Source organism: Schistocerca cancellata, chromosome 1 (assembly GCF_023864275.1).
Source record: "Schistocerca cancellata isolate TAMUIC-IGC-003103 chromosome 1, iqSchCanc2.1, whole genome shotgun sequence".
Taxonomy (NCBI): domain Eukaryota; kingdom Metazoa; phylum Arthropoda; class Insecta; order Orthoptera; family Acrididae; genus Schistocerca; species Schistocerca cancellata.
In genome coordinates, this window is record NC_064626.1 from 661,083,838 (window position 1) to 661,111,686 (window position 27,849).

Consider the following 27,849-nt stretch of genomic DNA (forward strand, 5'->3'; position numbering starts at 1 on the left):
TTTTTTTTTTGGGGGGGGGGGGGGGAGGGGGGGGGAGCCTTGTGTGGGTATGAAGTCTTCAACAACTACAACACTTTATATGGGCAAATCCTTTGTCTAGACAACAAACAAATTTTTTAAAGTATCAGTTTATTTACACAAATAATGACATTCAGAATACAGATCATAAAACAAAATGAGTTTTTATAGTTGATGCCTAAGTACAAGCAATGTGACTGGTATTTTCTCAAAACGTACCGACGTGCAGACCTTATTGATACTCCATAAACGATTTTTTTTTTTGTCTATGGTGCTAATGACAACTTTTGTGTAATCCATAAAAAAAGGCAGTGCATTACAGTGCATTAATGCTTAACATCTCACTGATGATGACATCATTAGGGACAGAGTACAATCATACACTGGTGCACAAAATCAGCCAGTTCCTCTTCAAAGGAAATTCATCCTGAACAATTTACGGAAACCTAAAAGTGTGTGTATAGCTGCCACCCCCCCCCCCCCCCCCCCCCTTACACTGGGCCTCTTTCTCAGTGTGAAGGACAGGAACTGCCTGTGATGGAGTTGTTGAAAGGCAGCATAACAGGAGAAACTTTATTTACAAATATTGAAGGGTGCATTGGGAAACTGAGAACCGTTGCTACTGAAAGATTTCCAACACCCAGGAACATTGGCCTTCTGATGAAAATTGTTGATAAAACACGCACAGGCCAGAAAGTCACATTTATTCACTGTATTATGTGCTAGGAAGCTCTGTGCAAGCATGCATTGTACAGAAACTGTGCTGCAGATATTGTAATAAAAATCGTGAAATTTATTAGAGCAAGAGGGCTGGTGCACAACTAGTTTATCTCATTTTTGGGGAACAGTTAGGCTGACTTGTAAGGGTGACTTGTACCACATAAATGTATGGTGGCTCAGCTTCAAAGAAGTTTGTAAGCAAATGTAGGAATTGTGAAGGAGAATATTTCTATTTTTAGGAACGAATGGAAAGACAAATGTATTCTTTGAATTTTGGCATATGGATTTTGCTGTCCGAATTAGCTGAATTTCCTCATGTAATGCAAAAATATTCTTATACATGAATTGTGTTTCACCTTGGAAACGAATCCTGATTTATTTTGAAAATATCTGAAGCAAAGTAAACACCCATTTTTCCATACCAAACTCAAATGACAGTTAGTGTTTATGATGCTTTAAAGTACAGCAAAAAGCAAAGTTATCTGCAAGATGAACTTTTGTGATGTGTCACAGAGTTCACAAAATTTAAAACTATCTTCAAATTGACTTACTGTAAATGCAAAATGTATGCCAGAAAGTCTAAAAATTGAGCTGATTGATTTACACTGCAATGGTCTGTTGAAAGAGTCCTTCAACCAAAAAAAATTGACTGATTTTTTTAATAGCCACATCAAAGTCCCATTATTTACATATACATTTACTCTCAATTTTGTTTCATATTTGTTCTGAGTTCATTTGGCACAGCGGTTTGGAAGACTACTGACATGGTTAAATGCAGCAGGAGATGGTGAAGAGACTTCCATCATGCCTTCAATCTACATACCATCTGTCATCTCCTAAGAGAGCTATCATTTTTAATTTTTTAAAGTAATAAACACATTGTGAACCCCTTTCCTACAATCTAGCTGCCATACTTGATCAAGATCTTAGGCATGGCCTGGATTCCAGCCAGCCTCCTTTTAGAATACAAGAAAACCTGTTTCAGTTTATTTTTATCTCCGCTGAGGAAATTACAAATGATGAAATGTAGAGAACCAAATAAAGAATTCTTTGATATGATATACATTTTACACTACATAATGTGTCACTTACTTCATCTGTTATCAGCCAAGGCAGTGTTGGCAGGCAACTGAGAACAGCCTGGGAAAATGTATTGTGAGGGACATCATGCTCAAGAAGCAGGACTTCATTTTCAGTATTCTTATCACCAATCTTGCCAAGTGCTCGGATGTAGTGCCCCTGTATTACAAAGAAAATAGTTAAATACAGCATTATAAATACCATAAATTAAATCCAAATGAAAAAAATGTACTTCTTACCTGTGGATATCGTGAAAAGTACGGCCAAGAATCAATAGAAACAACTATTCTTTGGTCTTTCAGAGTTTTGTACTGCCTAGTTTCAATTCGGACCTTTGGAATTTTCCTATCTGAAGGTATAAAAATATGATGTGTTGCCTGCAATGATAAAAATTTACCTTACAAACATTTTAATAGATTTGTCAAATTATAAAAGAGTTAAACACACACACACACACACACACACACACACACACACACACACACACACACACACACACACACACAGAAAAACTAGGAAATATCTCAAAGTATTAACACCTGTTTTGAGATATCATTATACAGTAAAAACTTTATGCATACATTTCAGAGTTAACTTTTAATTTTACCATCTTTTCAGCCAACTAGCTGTACAATTTCAAGTTGGTATTTTTTGCGGGTTTGTTGTCTGACCCTAAAATAAATTTGACAAATCAGCAATTCATCTTACCACAGTCTTCAGTTTCTAAGTCTTGTTAAACTGTTGGCAACTACAGCGGGACAGAATTTCATACCACACAAATACTTAATTTTTAGTTTTATTTAGTACTATTTATTTTTTATGGACAGGGCCAAGTTCCAATCAAATAGTTAAAGTGGGAGACAGGCTGCATTACTGATCAAAGAGTGCTAGACCCCTGAAGATCTCCTTTGCCAACTGTTTTCAAACCAAAAAATTCATAGCATGAGTCTTTGTATATGTAGTTGTAGTTGTGAACTTGTACATCTGTAACATTCCTAAGAAGTAAAGGTTTTTTTTATCCATTTCTCATGGTGAATTGTGAAGATCAAATGTTCAAAAGCATTTACATAACAAAAAAATCTACACTTATTGCAGCTAATAGTAATCAAACGCTTTACCCACGGGAAAGTGCAACGTGTGAGATGTCCTCTGTGAATATTTTCCACTTTTGTCCATTCACATGCTGCCATCTGTAAGGGAGAGAGGTGTACCACTGCCAACTTCAGGTCATGCGGTTTCCATTTAGTGAATGTTTCTACATCTATATGTACACACACACTTCACAAGCCACTGTACAGTGTATGGCAGAGGGTAGAATGTACCCAACACTAGTAGTCATTTCCCTTCTTAATTCCATTCACAAATGGACTGAGGGAAAACGACTGTCTGTATGCCTCTGTATGACTCTCCTGTCTTCGCAGTCCTTCTGCAAAAAGTATGTTGGAGGTAGTGGAATTGCTCTGCAGTCCACTGCAAACATTTGTCCTATAAATTTTCTCAACTGGTTGAAACAGATTTGCTAAATACAAATAACTTTGTGTCAGCTGTGTTAGGTACAGATCAGGGCTCGCACAGAGAAATTCAAGTGCTTGTTTTTCCCGCACGACGTTCGAGAGTGGAATGGTAAAGAGACAGCTTGAAGGTGGTTCATTGAACCCTCTGCCAGACACTTTATTGTGAATAGCAGAGTAATCACTTAGATGTAGATGTTCTACCTGTTGGTGACATACAAACATTTGTATAACATCTACACCTGCTACAGCTGATGCAAAGTTATTCATATTTAGGGGATTTATTGTGACATAATTCTGAACAGCTGTGTATCATCATCATCATCAATTTAAATAAAAGTTTCTCCATAGTGGGAACACCAGGTAAAAATATCAACAGTGTAGGAAAAGATAGATTGCCACTTACCGTAAAGAAGACATATTAAGTTGCGGACAGGCACAGTCAAAAGACACTTACATAAAATTTTCAGCCACAGCCTTCATCAGCAAAAGAGAAACACACACCATTCATACACACATGACTGCCAACTCCAGCAGCTCAGGCCGAAATGCAGTTGTCGCGCAGGGTGCAAGCAGCAATCAGAAAGGTGTGGGGAAGGGGAAGGGATAGTAGTGTATGGGTCGAAGGAGAGACGAATGCTGTCTGATGGAATGTGAAGGGGCCAGAATGGCAACAGGGGCAGTGTCAGGTGATAGTGGGACAGGGAGGGGGGAAGGAGGGTTGGGAATGGACTGAAAAAGGAGAGGAACAGGGAAAGATGGGCCTGTGCATTGGCAGAAGATGGCAAACAAAGAGGGTGGGAGACACGAATGGGGAGGAGATAATAGGACAAAGGGAATGAAAACTGTTGTGAGGGGGACAGAATGTTACCATGGGTAACAGTTTCCACCACCTCTGTCTTCTCATAGGAAACTGTTAGGCTGAGGGAGTGGGAACAGTAAGTTACCATAGGTAACATTTCAACACGCTCTGTACCATCACTTCCTCACCTCTCTCATCTCCCACACTCTTTGTTTGCTGCCCTCTGCTTACACACCTGCCCATCTTTCCCCACTCCTCTCCTTTTTCACTCCTTTTCCCTCACCTCCTTGCCCCTGTTGGTATTAAATTCCCTGCACATTCTGCCAGACAGAGTTCGTCTTTCCCCCCACCCATACACTGCTATCCCTTCCCCTTCCCAACCTTCTTCAGATTGCTCCTTGCATCCCACATGATAGTTGCATCCCGGCCTGAGCTGCCAAGTTGGCGGTCATGTGTGCATGAGGTGTGCTTGCTTGTGTGTGTTTCTCTCTTGCCGAAGATGGCTGTGGCCAAAAGCTTTATGTAAGTGCCTTTTAATTATGCCTGTCTGCAACTTAATGTCTCTTCTTCAGTAGCAATCTATCTTTCCCAACACCGTTAATTTCTCAATGGCATTTCACAAAAAGGGCATCGTCTTCCCTCCAGGCATGGTGTGAACTTGTTGCTGCTACAAACATCTGGTGAGTTGTTAAATTGATACAGCAACAAGTATACAATTTGAGTAGCCCCTAGCATTTTGATGAAGTTTGTCATCTGCTTTTAAACACAACTGTTGCCCATGATGAAGATGAAGTTGCAGAAGAAGTTGTTGTTGAATGAGAAGTGGGTTTGGTACCAAGTGACCGTGAGGATTCAGATGGTAAAGAGGATTCCATGGTGAATGACCTGAGTGATGCAAATGGTACTTATTTTGCCATTTTCAAGAAAAAGAAGAATACAATCATCAACAGTTGGTGATGGCAGAAAACTCCACTGTGCCTAAAAACAGGAAAAAAAAGTTGAGTGGTATGATATGGGCTTTCACAGGTTCTGCTCTGTAGCAAGCAATCCTTTACAGGTATGAGAACGATTATTTGATATTTCAGTAACATATTTGGTTGTGAAATATGCAAATCAGTCTATTCATATACATCAGTGCCTGTAATACCAGTGACAAAAAGACCTACATTTACAGATGTGAGGGAGATCAAAGCTATAATCAGTATATTGTAGTTGGCAGGTCAATTTTGAGACACCGCCTATACTATATGTGGTGCAAGTTCTTGAACATCTTGCCGACACCTATTCATGAGTGTGGGAGTTCTTACATTGGCCTCTCAATAGATATTTTCTTTAATGTCATTTGTTGTTAACAATATGAGCTTATTCACAAGATTCAGCAGCTTTCATTCAGTTAATACTGGGCAGAAATCCAATCTACATTTGGATGCACCTCCCTGACTCTTGTGCAGAAAGTCATGCAGTACTCCAGTGCATCTCTTTATTCTGCAAACAAACACGTGGGGGGTGCAAGACTGATAAGAATGCCATCAATTATCCACAGAAACTCTACATAGTCACAGTGCAAAGCAGACAAAATGTGTAGATGGGTGGTAGTAATTTATGTGCAGAGTCTGTAGGAGCTGAACATGGCATGCAAGAACATGGTACACTCTTTTTCAGCACCACTGTGACTGAAAGTATGCTTGAAAGTGTTGCTTATAACACTCCCAAAATACTTTTCTTTGCTAGAAGGAGAAGGATTAAAAGCAGGCACACCAGTTTTTAGCCAGAACTGAGTTACCGGCACCATTTGGTGCACAATGATGAAAAGCTCCTGCCGATAGCTCAAAAAAAGAAAAAAAATGGAAAAAAACTGGTCAAATGTTTTGTCTAAAACTAAGAAATAAAACAGATTAGAGTTACATTTGAGGTTTCGTACCTGATTTCGAACTTCATTGAAAAGCGCATCAAATGTTTCTCTAAATAATTTCGAAGTGGTAGAGGGAGAAAGAGGTGAGATGCAGGAAGAAGGGTTGGGTTGGGTAGCTAGCGGCTCAGAAGGATGCCGCAGGTGTGCTGGCTAGCGACCTAGGGGGGGGGGGGGGGGGGGGGGGGACAGGTGCAAGGGCTAGGCATATGATAAATGGGTACAAGAGCCAGTGAGATGTGGAGCACAATGAAGATGACATGGAAGCGTGGATTGGGAGGGGTGACAGCTCAGGGGATGAGGAAACTGTTGGGTAGAGTGTGAGTGGACAAAGGGTTAGCAGATATCAAGGTCAAGAGGATTATAGGAGCAAAGGGTGTGTTGCAAGGATAACTACACCTAAATAGTTTAGAATAGAGTTAGCCTTGCAACACATCCTTCGTTCCCATAATCCTCCTTATCTCAATCCCCACTAATCCACTGTCCCCACATTCTCTACTCAACATTTTCCCCTACCTCTGTTTTGTCATACCCTCCCAATCAACATCTCCATGTCATCTTCATCATGCGCTGGATTGCATCTCACTGGCTCCAATAGCCATGTATCACTTGCCTAGCCCACGAACCTACCACCCCTCTCTCCCACATTCCTAGCCAGCACATCTGATTCTTTCCCTCTGAACTGCTAGCTACCAATCCCCAGCCCCTCTTCCTGCTTCCTGCCACTTTCTCCCTCTATCAACCCCATCAGACACAACCCTCATTCCACTTGAGTCCACCTGCCAATCACCAGCATTGTGTGGGGTTGATTTTCAGGGAGGAGGCCAAACTGCGAGATCATCACTCTCATCAGATTAAGGAAGAATGGGGAAGGAGGTCGGGTGTGCCCTTTCAAAGGAACCATCCCGGCATTTGCCTGATCGATTTAGGGAAATCACAGAAAACCTGAATCAGGATGGCCAGATGTGGGATTGAACCGTTGTCCTCCCAAATGCGAGTCCAGTGTGCTAACCACTGCGCCACCTCACTTGGTCCAGCATTGTGTGGCTAGCCAGCATGATGTATGGGTGCGAAGATGTGTGTGTACTCTAGCTCATCAAAGGATTTTTTTTTTTAAAGCTACCATGTTTTAAGTTTTCTTTCTCTTTTGTGTGTGCCTGTCAATGACTCAACAGTACTGCTATTTAGTGAGTAGTCCACTTTACTGCTAAATTATTTACATTGTGCCAGAACTTTCCTTATTATACATATGTTTCTCTAATCTATTTTATTTCTTACTTTTAGACAAACTGTTTCACAAAACATTTGATCATTTTTTATCAAACACTGGAAAATCCAGGATGGAATGTAACAATATTACGAGAAGGATTGTTGCTACTCACCATATAATGGAGATGCTGAGTCGCAGATAGGCACAACAAAAAGATTTTCACACTTAAAGCTTTCGGCCAATGGCCTTTGTCAACAACAGACAAATGCAAACGCAACTCACACACATGACTGCAGTCTCAGGCAACTGAAACCGCACTGCAAGCATCAGCACCAGTGCATGATAGGAGTGGTGATTGGGTGGGGGAAAGGGGGAGGCTGGGGCAGGGAGGGGGAGGAATAGTATGGTGGGAATGGCGAACAGTGAAGTGCTGCAGGTTAGGCAGCGGAAAGGTGGGGAGGAGGGGTTAGTCGCTGTCCTCACGCATCCAGCCCCTTCCCTACTCCCATTCCAGCACTACACAGTCGTCATTCCACCACCACACCCAGTCTTTTTTTTATTTATTTTATTTTTTATTTATTTATTTCTAGTCCTCTCCTTTCCTGCTACTTCCCTCCCCCTCCTTCCCACCTCTCCACTGCCTGGCGCCTAACTTGCAGCACTTCACTGTCCGCCATCCTCACCATACTATCCCTCCCCCTCCCCACCCAAGCCTCCTCCTTTCCCCCAACCAGTTGCCATTCCCATCATGCACTAGTGCTGCTGCTCTTAGTATGGTTTCAGTTGCCTGGACTTTCTGTGGTTTAATCGAGTTAATATTAAGATACCCACACAAGCAGCTGTTCAATGGAGGAAGAATATGTGCAGCTTTCAAATCACTTGTGTGGTTACAAAGTTACAGATGGAGAAGGAGCTTGTTGGTATAGTGTCTACTTCATTGTATACATAAAACATTTAAGGAGAGTGTGAAAGTATCAGTGTTTATTCAGTCTCGTTACATATAGACCTATACATTATTAATCTTTGAAGGTTGTCAGTTGTCATTATATAAGGGACAATAAAATGAAAATGAGCAGATGAAACAAAGTACGTAAACAGTTTATTACATTTCAAAAGAAATTGCCATAACTGTTAATATATTTATCCCACTATGAGACAATGGAAAAAATTTTTTGGTTGCCAATGGAATCATGACTATGCCCAGGTGGGCCCATATGCTGCTAAGGTTGTTTTGATATGCTGCAGAAGTTTCACTGGGAAGTCCTTACACATCCTCCATATAGTCCTGATCTCTCCCCAAGTGATTTCCATATTTTTGGTGCCCTGAAGAAAGATATCTGTGGTGGTGATTTATTTCAGATGACAAGGAGCACATCTGGGTACAATCATGGTTCCACAGGCAACAGCAAAAATTTTTCCATGAAGACTTTGACAATCTTGTTTCACAGTGAGATAAATGTATTAATAGCTGTGGCATTTACTGCTGAAATACTAACAAGTTTACTTACTGTTTTTTGATCTGTCTCATTTTGATCTGATTGCCCCATAACAGGGATGTAACCACAAGGGATTGGCGGGAGGGGGGGAGGGGCAGGTGTCCAGACCCCCTCCCTTATCACCTATATGAAATTTCACACGACCTAGTTAACATGTAATGAAATTGAAAGATATAAGGTGTGATCAAAAAGTTTCCATTTGAAGGCATTGCTGGAGCATGTATGCAATGCAATATGACTTCCATGTGGGTGTACAAGCACCAACATGTGGGCAAGGGATTAGTGTGGCATTTGTGCCTTTCTGATGTGCGTCTGGTAAACGCTGAAACATGAACTATGGTGATATTATTACCAAATGCATCAAAACAGAATCAATGTGCTGTTATTCTTTTCTTGGGAGCCAAAGGACAATAAACGATAGAGACACGTATTGGAGAACGAAGAGTATATATGGCGCAGCACTGCTGTCGAAAACCACCACTGTGAATGGTGCACCAAGTTTGATGCTGCTTCTTGGTAGCGCATGTCCCCATATTGCAAATGTCCTAATGTAAAAGTTATGCCCACCCCCGTGGAAGACACTCTAGCAACTGCCCTACAGTACCGATCTCTCCTGATGTACCGAGCGGGGTGGCGCAGTGGTTAGACACTGGACTCGCATTCGGGAGGACGACGGTTCAATCCCGCGTCCGGCCATCCTGATTTAGGTTTTCCGTGATTTCCCTAAAATCACTCCAGGCAAATGCCGGGATGGTTCCTCTGAAAGGGCACGGCCGACTTCCTTCCCAATCCTACCCTAATCCGATGAGACCGATGACCACGCTGTCTGGTCTCCTTCCCCAAACCAACCAACCAACCAACCAACCATCTCCTGATGTGGTTATCATGCCTCCAGTCCCTTTTTTTCTAATAAAAAAAAAATAAATAAATAAAAAAAATAAAAAAATTTTTAAAAAATTTAAAAAAAAACAGAGGCCCTAAAGGGTCGACTAACTCTGTTGGACAGGGATACTCACTAGGCAGTTACGGATTTCTTCTCACAATAGGACACAATGTTTTACCAAATGGGTTTCTTCAACCTGGTGAGTGTGTGGAATGACTGCCTCACAGCCTACAGTGCTTTTGGCTGAGTGGCATACCAATTCCGAACTGTTTGGCCCTCGAGTGGGAACTTTTTGATTACCCTCATATTTTGATTTCAATCATGTGACAAAAAAATGATTCATACTATTGATAGTGAACAAGCCAATGACAGATTTAAACTATCGATATGTTGACAGCACTACTGGCTATTGCCTGTCTCTATTTTTTCTGACCAACTACTGTACATTGCTGAAGTCCAACTATTGTACATTGTTGGACTTACTTGAGTTTAGTTGTAGTTTTGTTAATCAGATCAGTTCTACCTTGCAGCTGAAAACAACATAATGCTGCCATTTACTGTTTTTTGTGTTTCTGTGTTATGTGGTGCAATAGTTTCTAATTATGGATAAGTTTGTAGCAAACTGACTATCCATAACAGTTTCATGTTAGGATGGAAATCATTATTTCGAGACCGGCAGAACTTTGGGGTTGCAATATTCCAATACTTCACAAGGCAGTAGAGCAGTAAACATCATTACAAATAACATTAACTTAAAATCAGTGCACAAAAATGCACTTTGACTTGCCTGTATTGCTCCACAAAAATGTTGCCTGAATGGTAATGGTTGAATTTCTTTAAAAAATTGGTCAGAATTCCTCCGTAACAGTTTCATGTTAGGCCGGTATTACACTATCAAATTTCTTTGTCAAAGATTTGATCAAATATTCATAAAATATATATGACAAAGATCTTTGACGTGGCACTAAAAACGGGTATTACACTGTCATCATACTTTTCGTCAAAGTTCAAGATGGCTGACAACAACAACTTGCAACTTGTTATTGTTGAGAAGAGAAGCAGGGGGAGGGGGGGAGAGGGGAATGTACCTGGGTGAAGCCATGGGTTTTACGATGACACAATAAAAGCATTCAACAAAATATGTTACGTGAGCTTATAGTGGAGGATGTTAAGTCGTACATCAATTACTTAGGAATGGATGAGTATACATTTCAGGATGTGCACAGTGAAGTGTATCCTCATATCACAAAGCACAATACTCAATTAAGAACTGCTATATCTGCAGAAGACAGGCTCACTGTAACACTCCAGTTCCTTGCTGCAGGAGAGAGTTAGGTTAGGTTAGGTCAGGTCAGGTCTCCAATTTTCTTAATCTATTTTTGTACTCAGGGTGCCTCACATAAAAAGCACCTCATCAGCTTCATACATCTCTATTAATTTTGTAGTTGTTGGTACACACCAATTGTATTTATCGGCAATGTTTATAAAAACACTACAGATGACAGAACGCTGCAGTGATGCTAGCGCTCCACGTGGTAACATGTCACACTGCAGTGAACAGAAGACAAGCGACTTCTTTGATCAGATCTACAGCAAGCCCCTAGATTTGATCAAATTTATTTGACGACAGATGAGATTTGACAAAGTTCCCTATTAAACCATTAAATTTCTTTGACAAAGATATTTGACAGTTTTTATGGAGATTTTGTGGTAAATGTTCAGAGAGGTACTTCACTGATTCAGATCAACCAAGTGAAATGTATAGATGGATAAGTGTTTAGATTATGGAGGAATGACAACTGATGGTCTAGGCTCTGGTCTTATTGATAATTAGTTTGTGTGTTTTCTCTGAGAAAATACAGAGTGGGTTATTGTGTTTATTTGTTTTACCTATATGTCTGCTTTATATCTTTAACCTGTCTAAACACATGACAAAGCCAAAATCCTGTACCCCAATCATGCCTACTGCTGAAAGAGTGAGCTTCTCCCATGTTTTACAAAGTATCTATTGAATATACACTGTGTGATCAAAAGGGTCTGGACAACCCCAAAAACATACATTTTTCATATTAGGTGCATTGTGCTGCCACCTATTGCCAGGTACTCCATATCAGTGACCTCACTAGTTATTAGACATCATGAGGGAGCAGAATGGGGTGCTCTAAGGAACTCATGGACTTCAAATGTGGTAAGGTGATTGGGTGTCACTTGGGTCATATGTCTGTATGCGAGATTTCCACACTCCTAAACATCCCTAGGTCCACTGTTTCCGATGTGATAGTGAATTGGAAACATGAAGAGACATGAACAGCACAAAAGCGTACAGGCCGACCTTGTCTGTGGACTGACAGAGGCCACTGACAGTTGAAGAGGGTTGTAACATGTAATAGGCAGACATCTATCCAGACCATCACACAGGAATTCCAAACTGCATCAGGATCAACTGCAAGTACTATGACAGTTAGGTGGGAGGTGAGAAAACTTGGATTTCATGGTCGAGCAGCTGCTCATAAGCCACACATAATGCCGGTAAATGTCAAACAACACCTTGCTTGGTGTAAGGAGTGTAAGCATTGGATGATTGAATTGTTGAAAAATGTGTGGAGTGATGAATCACAGTATACAATGTGGTGATCCGATGGCAGGGAGTGGGAATGGCGAATTCCCAGTGAACATCATCTGCCAGTGTGTGTAGTGCCAACATTAAAATTTGGAGGTGGTGGTGTTATGGTGTGGTCTGTTTTTCATGAAGGGGGCTTGCAACCCTTGTTGTTTTGTGTGACACTATCACAGCACAGGCCTACATTGATGTTTTAAGCACCTTCTTGCTTCCCACTGTTGCTGAGCGACTGCATCTTTCAACATGATCAAGGCACCTGTTCATAATGCAGGGCCTGTGGCAGAGTGGTTGCATGACAATAACATCCCTACAATGGACTGGCCAGCACAGAGTCCTGACCTGAATCCTATAGAACACATTTGGGATGTTTTGGAACACCGACTTCATGCCAGGCCACACCGACCGACATCGATACCTCTCCTCAGTGTAGCACTCCATGAAGAATGGGCTGCCATTCCCCAAGAAACCTTCCAGCACCTGATTGAATGTATGCCTGTGGGAGTGGAACCTGTCATCAAGGCTAAGGGTGGGCCAACACCATATTGAATTCTAGCATTACTGATGGAGGGTGCCACAAACTTGTTAGTCATTTTCAGCCAAGTGTCCAGATATTTTTGATCACGTAGTGTAGGTATTGAAACAAGATTTCAAAGTTTTATGATTGTATTAAATCATCACATACAATACTTTTGAAACAGAATTCACTTACATCTTCTAAAGCACAGACTTGTAGAATACCACAGTACTGCCTCCACTTTCTTTGTATTATTCCAACAACAACACCTGTTGGCTGAACATCCTTAGCTTGCTGCTGTGTTTCTAGAGCTTCTTCATTCAAATTACCTAAAAAGAAATAAAATGTTAACTTATTGTAATCTGTCTGCAAGGTAGTTATTCACTCAAATAGAGCACATTGGCATGACTCTCTAAGCAAACAATGTGACATTTTATTGTACCAAACTGGCCGACAGTAGCATCTACAGTGTGAGTCAAAAATAAGGATCTTGCTAAACATCATTCATCAAAATTATGGATTTTATATTAAATTGAACTTTTTTAGTTCATTGTGGCTCATGCCAATAATGTAGAATGGACTAACTGTGGAGCAGTACGTTATTGTTGCAGTATGTAAGGCACTGCTGAAGCTTAGAACCTGGCAGAAGATGATCTTAAAACAGCGTTGCTGCACTCAACTGCGAGAAGTGGAGGCAGCTACTACAGCCATTGAAAATCAATCAGGATGGAAACCTCTTGCAAGTCTTTACTACAGCAGTTAAGCAATAACAGCGAAGGAGTATTCTGGAGATACTTGAAACCAATATGCAAAATATAATCTACCACGGTTCTTATGAATATAATATTAATTAATCCACTAAATCCTTCCATTAACTGGTCTATGAGATATGCGGATCAGCAGGAGAAAGTGTTACATGAGCATAAGTTGTGAAACAGTGTTTTCTGAGCAGTGCACACAAGAGCAGGTGAGCAGAATAAGTCATTAGTCACAGAGAGTAACATTGTTTCAGCATTCAAGTGCATGTAGCCACCCATTTTCAGAAAGTATAACTTCTCTGACAACTTAATATTATCAACAACTTGATACCTGGGGCAGATGAAAAATAGAGTCCTATATCACCTTATATGCATTAAGCCATAAATGGAGGAACAGCTAAGGTAGTTGTAAAATGACACCAGTAAATGTCTCTCTACCAAGTGTTACCCTTAATGTAATGAAAACTGTTAAAGGGACAACATGAGCAGATCGAGAGTAATACATGATACTTCAAAAAGATGGCACTTTAATTTTGAGCTTTCCCCATGATAAGGTTAATCCTTCAGTTGGGAAGGCAATCCATTAGCACAGGTATATTACTTTACTTCAGAATACATATTTAACAGACATTAGCAAAAGGTGAATGACCTCTGCGAAAAGCATTCCCCACTGCCCCCACCCCACTCCATACCCCACCTTCCTTCTTGTATGTTCTGAACTAATTTATGTTTCACTGCAGCATGGAAATCATTCCACTGGTGAAGTATTACATTACAGTTATTTTACAGCCAAGGTGGGTAGTTGAAAGATGATCTACTGTAATTAAACCCATTTATTATCTGCATGCAACACCACCACTGCTACACATCACAGTGCAGTGATTGGTAAAATGAAAGAAAATTAAGATTTAATTTTCATAGAACAAGTTTAAACTGAACAGTATGGGAAAGAAATCGGTCTTGTCCTTTTCAAAGGACAGAGATTTAGAGAAACTACAGAAAATATAATCCTCCATAGTCAGGTGGGGATTAAAATCTCAATTTTCCCAAAGATGAGTACAGTGCCCTTAATTAGTGTGCTACCTCTTTTGATGAAAGTTGGTTGGTGGTTGTCATGGAGGTCCCAGAGGAAGCAAGAGGAAAGATGCTCACCCAAAGAGGTCCATGTTTTCCTCAGTAACCTAATACAAACTGTTTGTATCAGATGTCCTTGAGATCCCACATAAATACCTGTTACATCTCACCATCCACTGACACCTTCTACATGTAACTCACCTTAAGGCTGTATGTATGAATTTTTCTATCACAGTTGTAATTTAGGTGGTGAAACCAAGCTCTTCATCTGTTGAAGAGCAGAAGGCTCAACTGTCATGCCTGCTGGGGACTGCTGAAGCATCCCTGAATCTTAAGGTAATAGCGAGCGGGTGTGCAGACGCACTCACACTATGGTAACTTGTTCGTCTTTTGGATCATGAACTGAATGAAGTTTTGGTTTGGAATTGTTATGCTGAGCTACTTATGTTTAATTCAAGAGTTTTTACACACAATTGCAGTGTACCTTCGATTTCATAGCATTTTTTGAATTTCTGGTCAAATAATTGCATTTCCTGACATGTCAAATTAATCATTAGCACTTTTATTAGTACTCTGAAACAAGCAACACAACTACTGATTTCCATCAGTGTTAAAATAGATTTTTTTCTAGAGGCTTGTACATTTATCTAGTGTTCCTGCAGGTAAATGTACTGGTAAATTTTTGAAGAACATGTAATTGAAATATACAAAAGCAATCTTGATAACAGAAACCAGCAGCAAAAATAGTATCACATTTGGTTGTGATATCATTAAAATTTTAAAAATGACTCTTGCAGTAGCACATCACTATATCAACTGGCCATATTTTAGGCGTACTGAAGATAGTATAGATTCCAGTGAGTGATATGGTTTCAATGACAGCTAGCAGTTAGGACACTGTCTCTATCTTACTATGCCCACAGTTGCACAAGATTCATTTGTGAGCTATGTACTCCTGGTAGTACAAAAGCAGTAATCCTTTGATCATTTTTCAAAACAAAATACATGGTGTAGAAAGACTAGATTTCGGCTAAACAGATAGTAGTCACGAGCGTATTACAAGAATGAAAGTGCTGTTGTTAGGATAACTGAAAGACATTCTACAATTACTCTGTTCCAGGAAGATCCCTAAATTATTAAAAAAGTAAACATCAAAAACATTTGTAGTTTCATTCTCATACCTTCACCTTCATCATCATCCTCAAGAACAATATCACTGGAGCTTCTCCACTGATCTTGTGGTAAAATTTTAATAGCTACAATATCCCCATCAATGGCCCTGTTCAGATTAACACGCCCCTGGATGAGAACCTAGAATGGAAATGAACATTTTAGGTTTGATTATGAACATTTTTGTTGATTAATGGATTATGAGTAAAATATTTAAAGCTTCTGCTACACTTTATGGAATGGCACAGAACTTAATATCTACCAATAGCTGAAACAAGAAAACCAGTGTAACACTGACATATATAGAAAATGATAGAAGCGAATAGCCTGAATCCTTAACTTTGGGATTGTGTAAACGCCTTTCTAGAGAGAGAGAGAGAGAGAGAGAGAGAGAGAGAGAGAGAGAGAGAGAGGGAAACCAGACAGGCAACAGGACAAGAATAGAAGGAAAAAATTAACAATCTGAAATAAATCAGAAAACATGGATGGAAATAAACAATGCAATAATGTACGAATTTACTGAACAGGTGGCTGAATCAGAAAGAGAGAGTATGCTCACAAATATCAGGGAGGGGGGCCATGCGGGGTGTGGGGGACAGGGTCATGGAAGCAGAAAGAAAACACAGTGAAAAATAACAGAGGAAACAAAAGGAAAACAAACTAGCTATAATTAAGCACAGATGAATAGCAATATGGTGAAATATTTCAAGATTCAAATAATCTATAACATGCTAAATACACTTTTATTATGCCGAATAAAACCAGGACAGATTATATCACAATATTTTAATTGATGCAGAACTCAACTTGACTCATTGAAAATGAGCTTCAGACAAACTACACAAACCAAATAAAAATAGATGAAATCCACAATTTACAATACCAGTTAGTAGCAAGGAAAATTAAAAAACAAAAAGCAACAACAGTAGTTGGTGAAAAAAAATTAGCACAAGAGAGTTAAAAGTCAACATATAAACCAGCAGAAGTAAGCTGAAGAAGAATTCTGGTTACCAGTCACTTGTATTAAAGCATCTTAGTCACTTCCTAAGAAATTTTAACAACTCCCCCCTTTCGATCCGAAGATGGCCAGATACCTATTGATATAAACAGTTTTTCTTCTGTTAAGATGCTGTAGTGTGGCAATTGACATTACTCACAATGTAAAATAAACATTGTCGCTCAGTATCAAGCTTAAGAAACGACAGAAATCACAAACATAGTCACATGTGCAAGTTATCTGAAGATGAATATGTTGAGAAAAAGCCTAGCAATGGTAAAATTGAGTGACATCAAATAAGTAACGCAACACTTTTTTTTCTCTCAGTTTCAGTTGAAAAAATGCGGAATTTGTTGTGGGACACCATGGAATACTTCCGCTTCAGTCCCTATACTTTTATGAAATTCTGATAGGTGGCAGCATTACACGTGGCCTTCAAAAAGGCATCTCTAATGAAGATGCATGTCAAGCAGACTGCTGTCATTGAGTTTCTTTTAGTGAAAATCAGAGCATTGCAGATGTACATAGGCACTTGTTGGATGTCTACAGAGACCTGGCAGTGAACAAAAGCACGGTGAGGCATTGGGCGAGGTGTCTGTCATCATCGCAACAAAGTCACATAAACCTGTCTGATCATCACGTGTCGGCCAGCCGCACACAGCTGTGACTCCTGCAGTGTTGCAACACATGAACACACTCGTTTAAGGTGATAGAAGGATCGCGATCGAATTCCTCGCTGCTCAACTGGATGTCTCTGTTGGCAGTGCTGACACTCTCATCCGCCCATCGGGGTACTCAAAGGTGTGCGCCCTCTGGGTTCTTCGTCACCTAACAGAACACCACAAAGAGCAATGAAGGACCATGTGAGTGGAATTGCTTGTGCATTATGAAGTGGGCATGACAATTTCTTATTGAACATAGTCACAGGCAATGAAACATGGGTTCATCACTTTGAACCAGATACAAAACAGCAATAATCGACTGGTGCCATGCAACCTCTCCTCCAAAGAAAATGCTGAGAGCCACACCCTCAGCCAGTAAAGTCATGGTGATGGACTTCTGGGACTCTGAAGGGCTTACTCTGTTTGATGTCCTCCCTCACGGTGCAATGATCAACTCTGAAGTGTGTTGTGCTACACACCAGAAATTGAAGAAATGACTTCAGCATCTTCATTGCCACAAAAATGCAAGCAAACTTCTCCTTCTCCATTATGACACAAGGATTCACACAGATCTGCACACCCAAGAGGAGCCCACAAAAATTCACTGGATTGTTCTTCCTCAACCACCCTACAGCCCAGATCTTGCACCTTCCTTCCATTTATTTGGTCAAATGAAGGACGCACTCTGCGGGAACTAATACGTGGATAAAGGAGAGGTTTTCGATGCAGCAAGATGTTGGCTCTGATGCCGACCAGGAGAGTGATATCCTGTGGGTATACATGCCCTCCCAATGAGGTAGTAAGGTGGTAAGGCCATCACATTGAATGGAGATTATGTTGAAAAATATGGTTTTCTAGCCAGAAGAAAGGAAATTAGTGAGGTGTTTTGGAATCCCCAATTAAAACAAACCTGATTTCAGATTATAAGGATTGCATTATTTACTGAATGCCCCTTGTAATGCCCAAATAAAAGAGGGTGTCTGCAGATTTCATTTCTGCTTCACTATCAACTGTTTATCAAGATAAATTTTCAAACAGTAGTTGCAAAAGAGTACGCAACACAGAGGAGAAATGGGCATGAAAGGCCAACAAAGGAAATCAAAGGACTGAAAAAGGAGGAGAAAAGGGCAGCAAAGATGAACGCTAAGATCCAAGAGAAAAAAACAATTTGCTGAAATGAGAAAAGGTTGAGGTAAAAAGATAGTTTCACAATTTTAAACGAAACTTTGACTAGAAAAAACAGTATTTGTGTAGCATATCATCTACACACACATTTAATTCCATATAACAACAAATTGATTTTACAACAAATGTTTAGGTGATTTATTTTGCCTTTCTTTGAAGATGGCCTTTGGTGTAGGTTGAAACTACTGAAACTGTAGTTTCTTTGTTCCCTGTGCTGCCTTTGGTACAGCAGACTACAAAATGCTGCTACATAAAATGGGCACACTAGAAATAAGGAGTGTAGAAAACAAATGACTTCATTTATATCTGAAAAAGATTGTGCAATGGGTGGAGAACTCTCAAACAAAATCCAATACCACCATAACACACCTTTACAACCAGAATACATCAATACTGGAAACCCTCAAAGGGGTGTGATGGCGTCAATACTCTTCTAGATATATAAAAATTATTAATGCCAGTGTCAAACTTAGCACTGTTTTGTGATAACAGTAACATTCTAATTTGTGATAAGCCACCAAATGCACAAAGGGACAAAGCTGAAGAAACACTCATGCATCTGGCGGGTGTACAAGTACAAAATGTGGATTTCAGGCAACAGATGTCACATCAGTGCAGTTTGTGCTATAAAGATTTGACACTGCACAATTTTGTTGTGCCATCAACAAGTGACAGATGTGCACCAATGATAAATTGGAAAAGTGCTTGCTTAGTGTTGTGTTGGGTTCAATATGTCGACATTTATACTGAACAAGAGCATTCATGGACAGCATTAATTTTTTGTTTTCATTTGAAGAAAACTGTTGCTCGTTCATACTGATTTCTTTGAGAAGCTTGTGGTGACCATGCTTCATCACAAGATATGTGTGAACAATGGTTTCAGCATTTCAAAAATGGTGACTTCGATGTTGCAAACCAGGAATGTGGGAAACCACCAAACAAACATGAAGATGTGGAATTTGAAGCTCTGTTGAACGAAGATGATTTGAAAACACAAAAACAAGTCGCAGAGCAATTGGGTATTAGTTAACAATCTGTTTCCAGTAGACTACAAGAGTAGGGAAAGATTCAGAAAACTGGTAGATGGGTAGCACACAAGTTGAATAACAGGCAAATGGAAAAGTGCGAAAAAACATGTGAGATTTTACTCACTCCGTATGAAAGGAAGTCATTTTTACATCAAATAGTTACAGAGGATGAAAAGTGGATTTACCTTGAGAATCCCAAGTGCAAAAAATCATAGATACACCCAGGCACACCATCCACATTGATTGCAAGACCAAACCACTTTGGCAAAAAGACAATACTCTGTGTTTGATAGGACCAGATGGGCATGGTCTATTACAAGCAGTTAAACCCTGTGGAAATGGTTAATACTAATGTTACCAACAACACTGCTTGAAAAAAGGCCACAATACCAAAAGAAGCAAGACAGTCAGTTTTCTTCGTGACAATGCTCCTTCACATATAGAAAAACTGATTCACAACACGTTTCAAGGACTCGACTAGTAACTTCTACGCCATGCTGCCTACTCACCAGATTTGGCTCCTTCCAATTACTACTTTTTTTGTATTGCTGCATCATGCACTTGCTGAGCAACACTTTAGCTGTTATGAAGATGTAAAAAAAAATGGCTCGATGAATGGTTCACAGCAAAAGGGGAATATTGTTACTGGTGTGGTATTCACAAATTGCCTGAAAGATGGGAAAAATGCATAACAAATGATGGAGCATACTTTTGTCAAAGCACTATTTATCATTATTCTGAATTTAACATGTTTTTTTTTGGACAACAAATCTGCATTTCATACTTGTACAACAGATATGCAAGTAGATACCAGACAGCAAATTAACCCAACAAGGAAAGAAAAACCACCCACAGTATTTAAAAAAAAAAGCCTCAACCAACAGTATTAATTTCCAAGTAAGCAGAATATCCAACAGTAACACTCCGAAAGTGAAAGATGAGCTCAGAGAATTTGTATCAAAAACACAGAATTTATATCAAGAACAAAATTTCTGGGGTGCATCTCAACTCACAGCTAAAGTGGACTCAGCATATTACTGTCCTCAAGAAGCGACCAGCTTCAGCACGCTGGGCACTTTTAATAACAAATTCAGTGTGTACAACCTCATGTACCAGAACAACATCTTTTGTACCTGTCCCTTCTGAAATTAATTATGGCATATCCTACAGGGAACAAATGAGTACACAAACACTCTTTAGGCTAAAAAGGGGCTGTAGGAGTTATAACAAAAAGTAGCAAGAGAACTCACTGCATTGGGTTGTTTAAATGTGGGGGAATTTTGACTGTTTCCTGTGAATACTATACGCCCAAACAAAGTTGACACTGGGCACGGTGGCTGATGGGAACAACCATAAAGGCATTTCCCATTTACAGTCGCTTCCATCAACCAGTGCACCGAGTGTCAACTTTGTCTGCATGAATAATACATTCTGCAGACAGCGATCCATGTAAAGAAAGTCATCAACCAGTACACAACAAACAGGTCTCTGCATGAACACGGAACCATATCCAGCTACCTCCCACATCTCAGTATGAAAAACAAAACAATAACCAAAAATAGTATGAGATATAATGGAATTAAATCATACAACAATCTTCCACAAGTGATCAAAAGACAAAAGAGAGCTGATCAAAGACGAAAGTGAAATGTACGCCTTCAGGAACATCCTAAAAAATTATCTGTTTTCACATTATCAAGGATTACCTGAAATGTAAACTATTCTGCCAATCATTACTTAACTGATATGATTAAGAGATTTTTTACAATACATTCACAAGAATAGTGAAATACTCTGTACAAATATATGATATAGTAAAGTAAATAATGTATGTATTTATTAATGTGCCTGTGCTTATCTAACTTTACGTATTTATGTGTCTGTACTATGAACATTTACCCATACAACTTATACTGTCACAGATAGATAAATAAATAAATAAATAAATTTCAGTAATGGTAGCAGCTCCTTCCACACACACATGCAACAAGTTAGTATCATGAGGAGCAATATGGACTGCGATTTCATGACACAGCAAACCGCATTTACCTAATATGGTCATTTGCTCTCATTAAAACTCCGTAACAATATCATACTTCACATTTCTGCTTTGATAGGACACACTGACATGCAGACAACATGTGCAGACAATGAAACACAATGCAAATTTCTTCTCTGCAGTCTTCAAATATATAACTAATAGAAGCATTTTGTTTTGTTACTCAGTAAGTGAATCAATATTTATATGTTTCTTTCAGAGTTTCAAAATGCACATTACTTTTGTTGAGTTTACTCTGGGAAACTGTGGTAAATTCAAAAGCAAGTTTGCAGTTTGCTAAGTAACTACACTAGTAACACTTGTTATGCGTTTCCAACATCGTATTATACAACCTTCTACAGTACAATAATAATTTCTGGCCCAAACTGTCAGAATTGGCAGTCACATGTGCGTGAGGAGTGGTTGCTTGTGTGTACGAATGGTATTTGTTTCTTTGTTTCTCTTTTGCTGATGAAGGCCAAAAACTTTGTGTAAGTGTCTTTTAATTGTGCCTGCTAGCAACATTACATGTCTCCTTTATGATGAATAGCAATCAATCTCTTCCTACACTGTTAATTTTAAAAAGAGACATAGAGAATTATGAAAGTATAGTTACATTATTTCTTAATTTTAATACTTAGTTTCTATTACAAGTTGTACAGAAAGACTTAATTTCTGAGAAAAACTCTGTGTTGCATAACGTGACAAAGTCACATATTGATCAGGTCTATTATCTAAAGCATTTGTAAAACACAGGCTTTTGGTATAAAAGAGCCACAATATCAAAGAACAGTCAATGAATATAATTTATTTTCTATGTTTTCATTACTGTTAAATTTCAATTTCAATTCACTGATACAGTGTTGCTTGTATGCAAAGTAAAAACAGAAAAATTACAGCAGCTTACATGGTAATACAAAAAAACTTAAAAGTTAAGGTAGGATGCATTACAACACTCTTGGCTATGAATGAGCTTAGTAGATATACTCTAATCATAATGTAAATCTAATTGTAATTTAACACTAAAAATAAAATAAAAAGTAAGCACGCACACACACACGCGCGCGCGCGCGCACCCACCCACCCACCCACCCACCCACACCCACACACACACACACACACACACACACAAATTACACTTAGTATCTTACCGACTTTTCGTAGCTTTCCACATTTACACTCCCTTCCAAACAGTTTTCACGAGATGCATAAAAAGTACCCGAATGATACTTTCCAGCTTTAATCCCTCTTTGAATTTCAGCCAAACTTAGATGTTTTGGAAACAGTGCCTTTCCTTTATCATCAAAAGACCGCATTTGATCCAAGCTCACCATCTTGTCTTGAAGCTCAGGGCAATCAACCAGGCTACCGACATATTGTCTGACTGGGAAAAGAAGTTCATATACAAACATTTGTATTATTGTAGTAATAGAACAAAGTAGGCTAACTTAAAAATATGGCAACTGACCAAACTGAAAGTAACAACAAGAATGCTGCATTTTGAGGTGATATTGAAAATATTATAGCACATGGGCAGTGTGACTGAGGGCTGACATAAAATACTGTGTGGTGTTATGAGAAGTTGTGTACACGGTCCACACGCTCAGTTTGACAGAGAATGAATGTGTAACTGTTGCACCAAGTTCCATGATTGAGAAGGTTTTGTCCATCATGACTACAGTTCTCTGGGCCACTTCGTTTATGAGCACAGCCTAAATGCACTTCACATGTTGAGTAGTGCAATACAATGCAGACACAGTGATCACATAGGTATCAATGCTGGAACGTAATTTATTGAATATATGTCGTTATGTTTCCAGCTAGAAAATGTAACCCTGGATGCTCTCAATTCTGTAGACACAACATTCTCCTCATTAGCTCTAGGATAAATCACAGACATCAGAGCAGGTAAGTTTACAGGATATTATACAATTTAATCATATGTCGCTGTGTCATCCAATTTTGGACAGTTTTCATTTTCTCCACTACAATCATTTACTTTACTTAGTCCAATATTTCATCAATTAACACACTAAATTAACAAGACAGACTTTTAGCATGTTGCATTATATTTTGTATCTTTTTCATTCTTCAATCATTTATATCATTTAAGTGTAAAATTATTGCTTTGCAATATTCAAATGTAAAATATTTTCAAGCCATACATTCCTGTTATTTAAAATAACAAAAACCTCAGCAGTCAGTCTGGATGAAGTAGCCCACCATAATATACCTGCCATTACTCCTAAGGTATTAGACTGTAACAAACAAGGCAGTTACTCTACAAATTCCAGCAAAGATACACTGATCAGCCAAAACATTATGACCACAAACCTACTATTGATACAAACTCATCCAGTTGATAGCAGCGTCACCTGGCAACGAGTGACTGCTAGTCAGACATATGCACAGTGCATGTAGTATCAGTGAGCGTACTGTCCATGTGTAGACTGGGGAAGGTGTGCAATCTATCTGACTTTCACCACGGGCAGATTCTGACGGCCCAGAGGCTCGGCATGAGCGTATGGGAAACTGCACCACTTGTCGAATGTTCAAGTAGTGCTGTGGTGAGCGCCTCTAATGTGTGGTGAAAATATATCTAGATGTTGTGGGGTTGGGTGGCCACCCTTCACTATAGATATCGGACATCATAGGCTGGGTAGACTGGTTAACAGGACAGGTGGTGAACTGTGGTGGAACTAACATCAGACTTTAATGCTGAGCAGAGTACAAGTGCGTCTGAACACACAGTGAACCAAACACTCCTAACGATGAGCCCCCGCAGTCAACGAACCATGCATGTGCTAATGTTAACACCATGACATCGGCAACTACTACTGAAATAGGCATGTGACCATTGCCACTGGACATTGGTGCAGTAGCACAGCATTTCATGGTCTGACGAATCCCAATTCCTTCTTCATCGTGCTGAGGGAGGGTGTGAATCCATCATCTTCCAAGGGAACAGCCCTTTGACACCTGTACTGTGGGATGGTTACAAGGTGGTGGTGGCTCCATTATGCTCTAGGGAACATTCCCGTGGGCATCCATGGGTCCAGTGGAGCTCGTGCAAGGCACCATGATGGTCAACAAGTATCATACACTGGTTGCAGACCACGTACACCCCTTCATGACAATCATGTTTCCAGCGGCAGTGGTATTTTTCAACATGATAATACACCATGTCACCAGGCCAGGAGTGTGATGGAGTAGCTCAAGGAAAACGGTGGTGAGTTCTAATTAATGTGCTGGTCCCCCAATTTGCCAGATCTAATCCTGATCGAACACATCTGGGATGTGATTGAACAAGGCGTCAGAGCTCATCACCTCCCCCTCCGGAATTTATGAGAATTAGGTAACTTGTGTGTGCAGATATGGTACCAACTCTCTCCAGCGAACTGCCAAGGCCTCACTGCTTCCATGCCAAGACTCACTGCCACTGTTATCCATGCCAAAGGTGGACACACCGGCCACTAGGTAGGTGGTCATAATTATCTGGCTAATTAGTATATGTATTACATTTTGGGAATGGTGCTGGATATTATTTGCTTCTTTCGCTGACATTTTAGCTGGGACATTAAAGTCATTTTCCAAGGGATTTTCACATGTTCTAGATGCATATTAGTTACAGAAGTTGGTGTTTTGCACCAATGTTGTTCCATTGAGCACCCACACTGTTGTGATAATTTCTGTATCCCAGAAAATAGTTGCCTGTTGGGCTTTTGGTTGATTTGATAGCTGATGTCATTTTGTCAATTGCCACTCTTTAGAATCATGTTTTTTTGTGAACGAATTAAAAAGGGTAAGCTCTAGGTTTTATTCTGATAAACACCATAATCATAATTAAATCATAAGACAGGTGTAATTTTACCATCAAATCCCAGTGGTATATTTCTGTGACTGTGATTTTCCTCTCAAATAATCTGTGGGATGGCTATGGAGATATGGTGCCTATCCATCATAAATGTTTAGGCCAATAATGACAGACACACTGGTAATGTTCAGTATACTGGTCTCAGATTGTGTGCATTGCTTGTCTGATACAGGACATACCATAACAACTCCATATTGTTGATGCCTGCCTTTCAAAGATCATTTTTGAACCTAGAGAGCAATAACTTTTGGTGTAATATGGAAGATTATTCTTAAGTGGCATTTCTTGAGGAGTCAGTCAAATTTTAATGAAATATTCCTAACATATGTAGGAAAACACGTATATTTGAAACTCTCCTGCTGTTTTTCTTGAATGTATATCTTGAATATAAGCTCCGAATCTGATGCTTGGAGTTTCCACTCTCCTTCAAAACTGCCTGAAGAAGTTTTGGCTGATCTTGAAGGCTATTTTTGTTTGCAGTAGTGTGCACCCAAAGCACTAATGTTCTGTGAATGAAAAGTAGTTGGAGATAAGCTTATGTTGGCATGAAGAAGTAATACCTCAGTCAGAAAATGACAAGTTCTCAGCCACAAAAATCAGTGGAGGAAGCAATAACAGATGGCATCATTCTGAAAACATATTAAATATATCAGGTATGTTGGACAAACTCAAAACAAAGACATTTACAAGAAGTTGTCATAATATTTTAATTATCATCTCAAAAAATAAAAGTTATGTAATTAAATTTATTAAATTTACTGTTTGCTGGTACATAGTGAAATCCCCACCCCTTACTACTGTAGCATGCCACTAGAGTAGCCAGAAAAAAGTGGTGCTGTGAACTGATAAGGTGAAGTACGAGGGCAGTTCAATAAGTAATGCAACACTTTTTTTTCTGAAACAGGGGTTGTTTTATTCAGCATTGAAATACACCAGGTTATTCCCCAATCTTTTAGCTACACAACACTATTTTTCAACGTAATCTCCATTCAATGCTACGGCCTTACGCCACCTTGAAATGAGGGCCTGTATGCCTGCACGGTATCAGCTGTGCACGGCCGGTCTGCACGCGGGAGATCAGACAGTCTTGCTTGACCTTGCGGCGATGATGACACACGCTTTGCCCAACGACTCACCGTGCTTTTGTCCACTGCCAGATCACCGTAGACATTCTGCAAGCGCCTATGAATATCTGAGATGCCCTGGTTTTCCGCCAAAAGAAACTCGATCACTGACCGTTGTTTGCAACGCACATCCGTTACAGACACCATTTTAACAGCTCCGTACAGCGCTGCCACTGTCAGAAGTCAATGAAACTATATGAGACGAAGCGGGAATGTTTGAAAATATTCCACAAGAAATTTCCGATTTTTTCAACCAAAATTGGCCGAGAAAAAAAATGTGTTGCATTACTTATTGAACTGCCCTCGTATCATGCAGTAGTTCGTTTTCTGTGGCTACAATCCACGCTGAGTTGATATAGTGTAAAATGCACCATCACATCACATCAGTGTTGTCAGCAAATGCTGAATGATGCAGAATGAAATGGCAGACCATCTTCCTGTGAAGAACAGGTAATCGCAAGAACAATAGAAGAGCTAGTGATCAAAGACTGGCATATGACAACTAAGATTACAGTGGAACAAGTGAAATTCAGTCATGGATCAGTTTTCAAAACCTTGCACAACATTGTCAACATAAGAAAGGTTTCTGCCCACGTGGTTCTGCAAACGCTCATACTTATTCAAAAAACCTGCGGAACTGAAGAAACAACATAAATGTTGCAGATGTTTCACTATGGGCCCCAAATATTTGAACAATGTTCTAGAATGGGTAACATGAGGGATTTGTAAGCATTCTCCTTTGTAGACTGAGTACACTTTCCCAGTATTCTACCAATAAACCAAAGTCTGTATTTATTTGAATTTTAGCAAAGTCTATTAGTTGCTTTACCTGCAACTGAGCAAGCCTATACCATCATTCCATTTCATATACTGACAGAGTATTACACTCAGGTATTTGTATGAGTTGGTCAATTCCAACTGTGATTCATTGATATTATAGTCCTACGATAGCATATTTTTTGGTTAGTGAAGTGCACAATTTTACATTTCTGAACAGTTAAACCAAGATACAGCAATCTTTGCACTACTCTGAAAACTTATCAAGAACTGACTGAATATTTAAGCAGCTTCTTTCAGACTCTACTTCATTACAGATAACTACATCATCTGGAAAAAGTCTGAGGTTACTATTAATATTGTCTGCATGGTCATTAACACACAACATAAACAGCAAGG

The 27,849-nt window shown here is 39.6% G+C and overlaps 1 protein-coding gene across 1 annotated transcript in view; it reads right to left on the bottom strand.

Annotated features, from left to right (window-relative positions):
* The window catches only part of LOC126183676 (exosome complex exonuclease RRP44), a 149,922-nt gene that overhangs the window by 73,643 nt on the left and 48,430 nt on the right, over window positions 1–27,849 (bottom strand). Inside the window, exons 5-9 of the mRNA XM_049925843.1 lie at window positions 22,827–23,059; window positions 15,777–15,906; window positions 12,959–13,092; window positions 2,058–2,195; window positions 1,831–1,977 (exon numbers count right to left, since the gene is read on the bottom strand). Of these exons, the coding sequence (XP_049781800.1) occupies window positions 1,831–1,977; window positions 2,058–2,195; window positions 12,959–13,092; window positions 15,777–15,906; window positions 22,827–23,059 (782 nt within the window). The remainder of the gene's footprint in view (window positions 1–1,830; window positions 1,978–2,057; window positions 2,196–12,958; window positions 13,093–15,776; window positions 15,907–22,826; window positions 23,060–27,849) is intronic.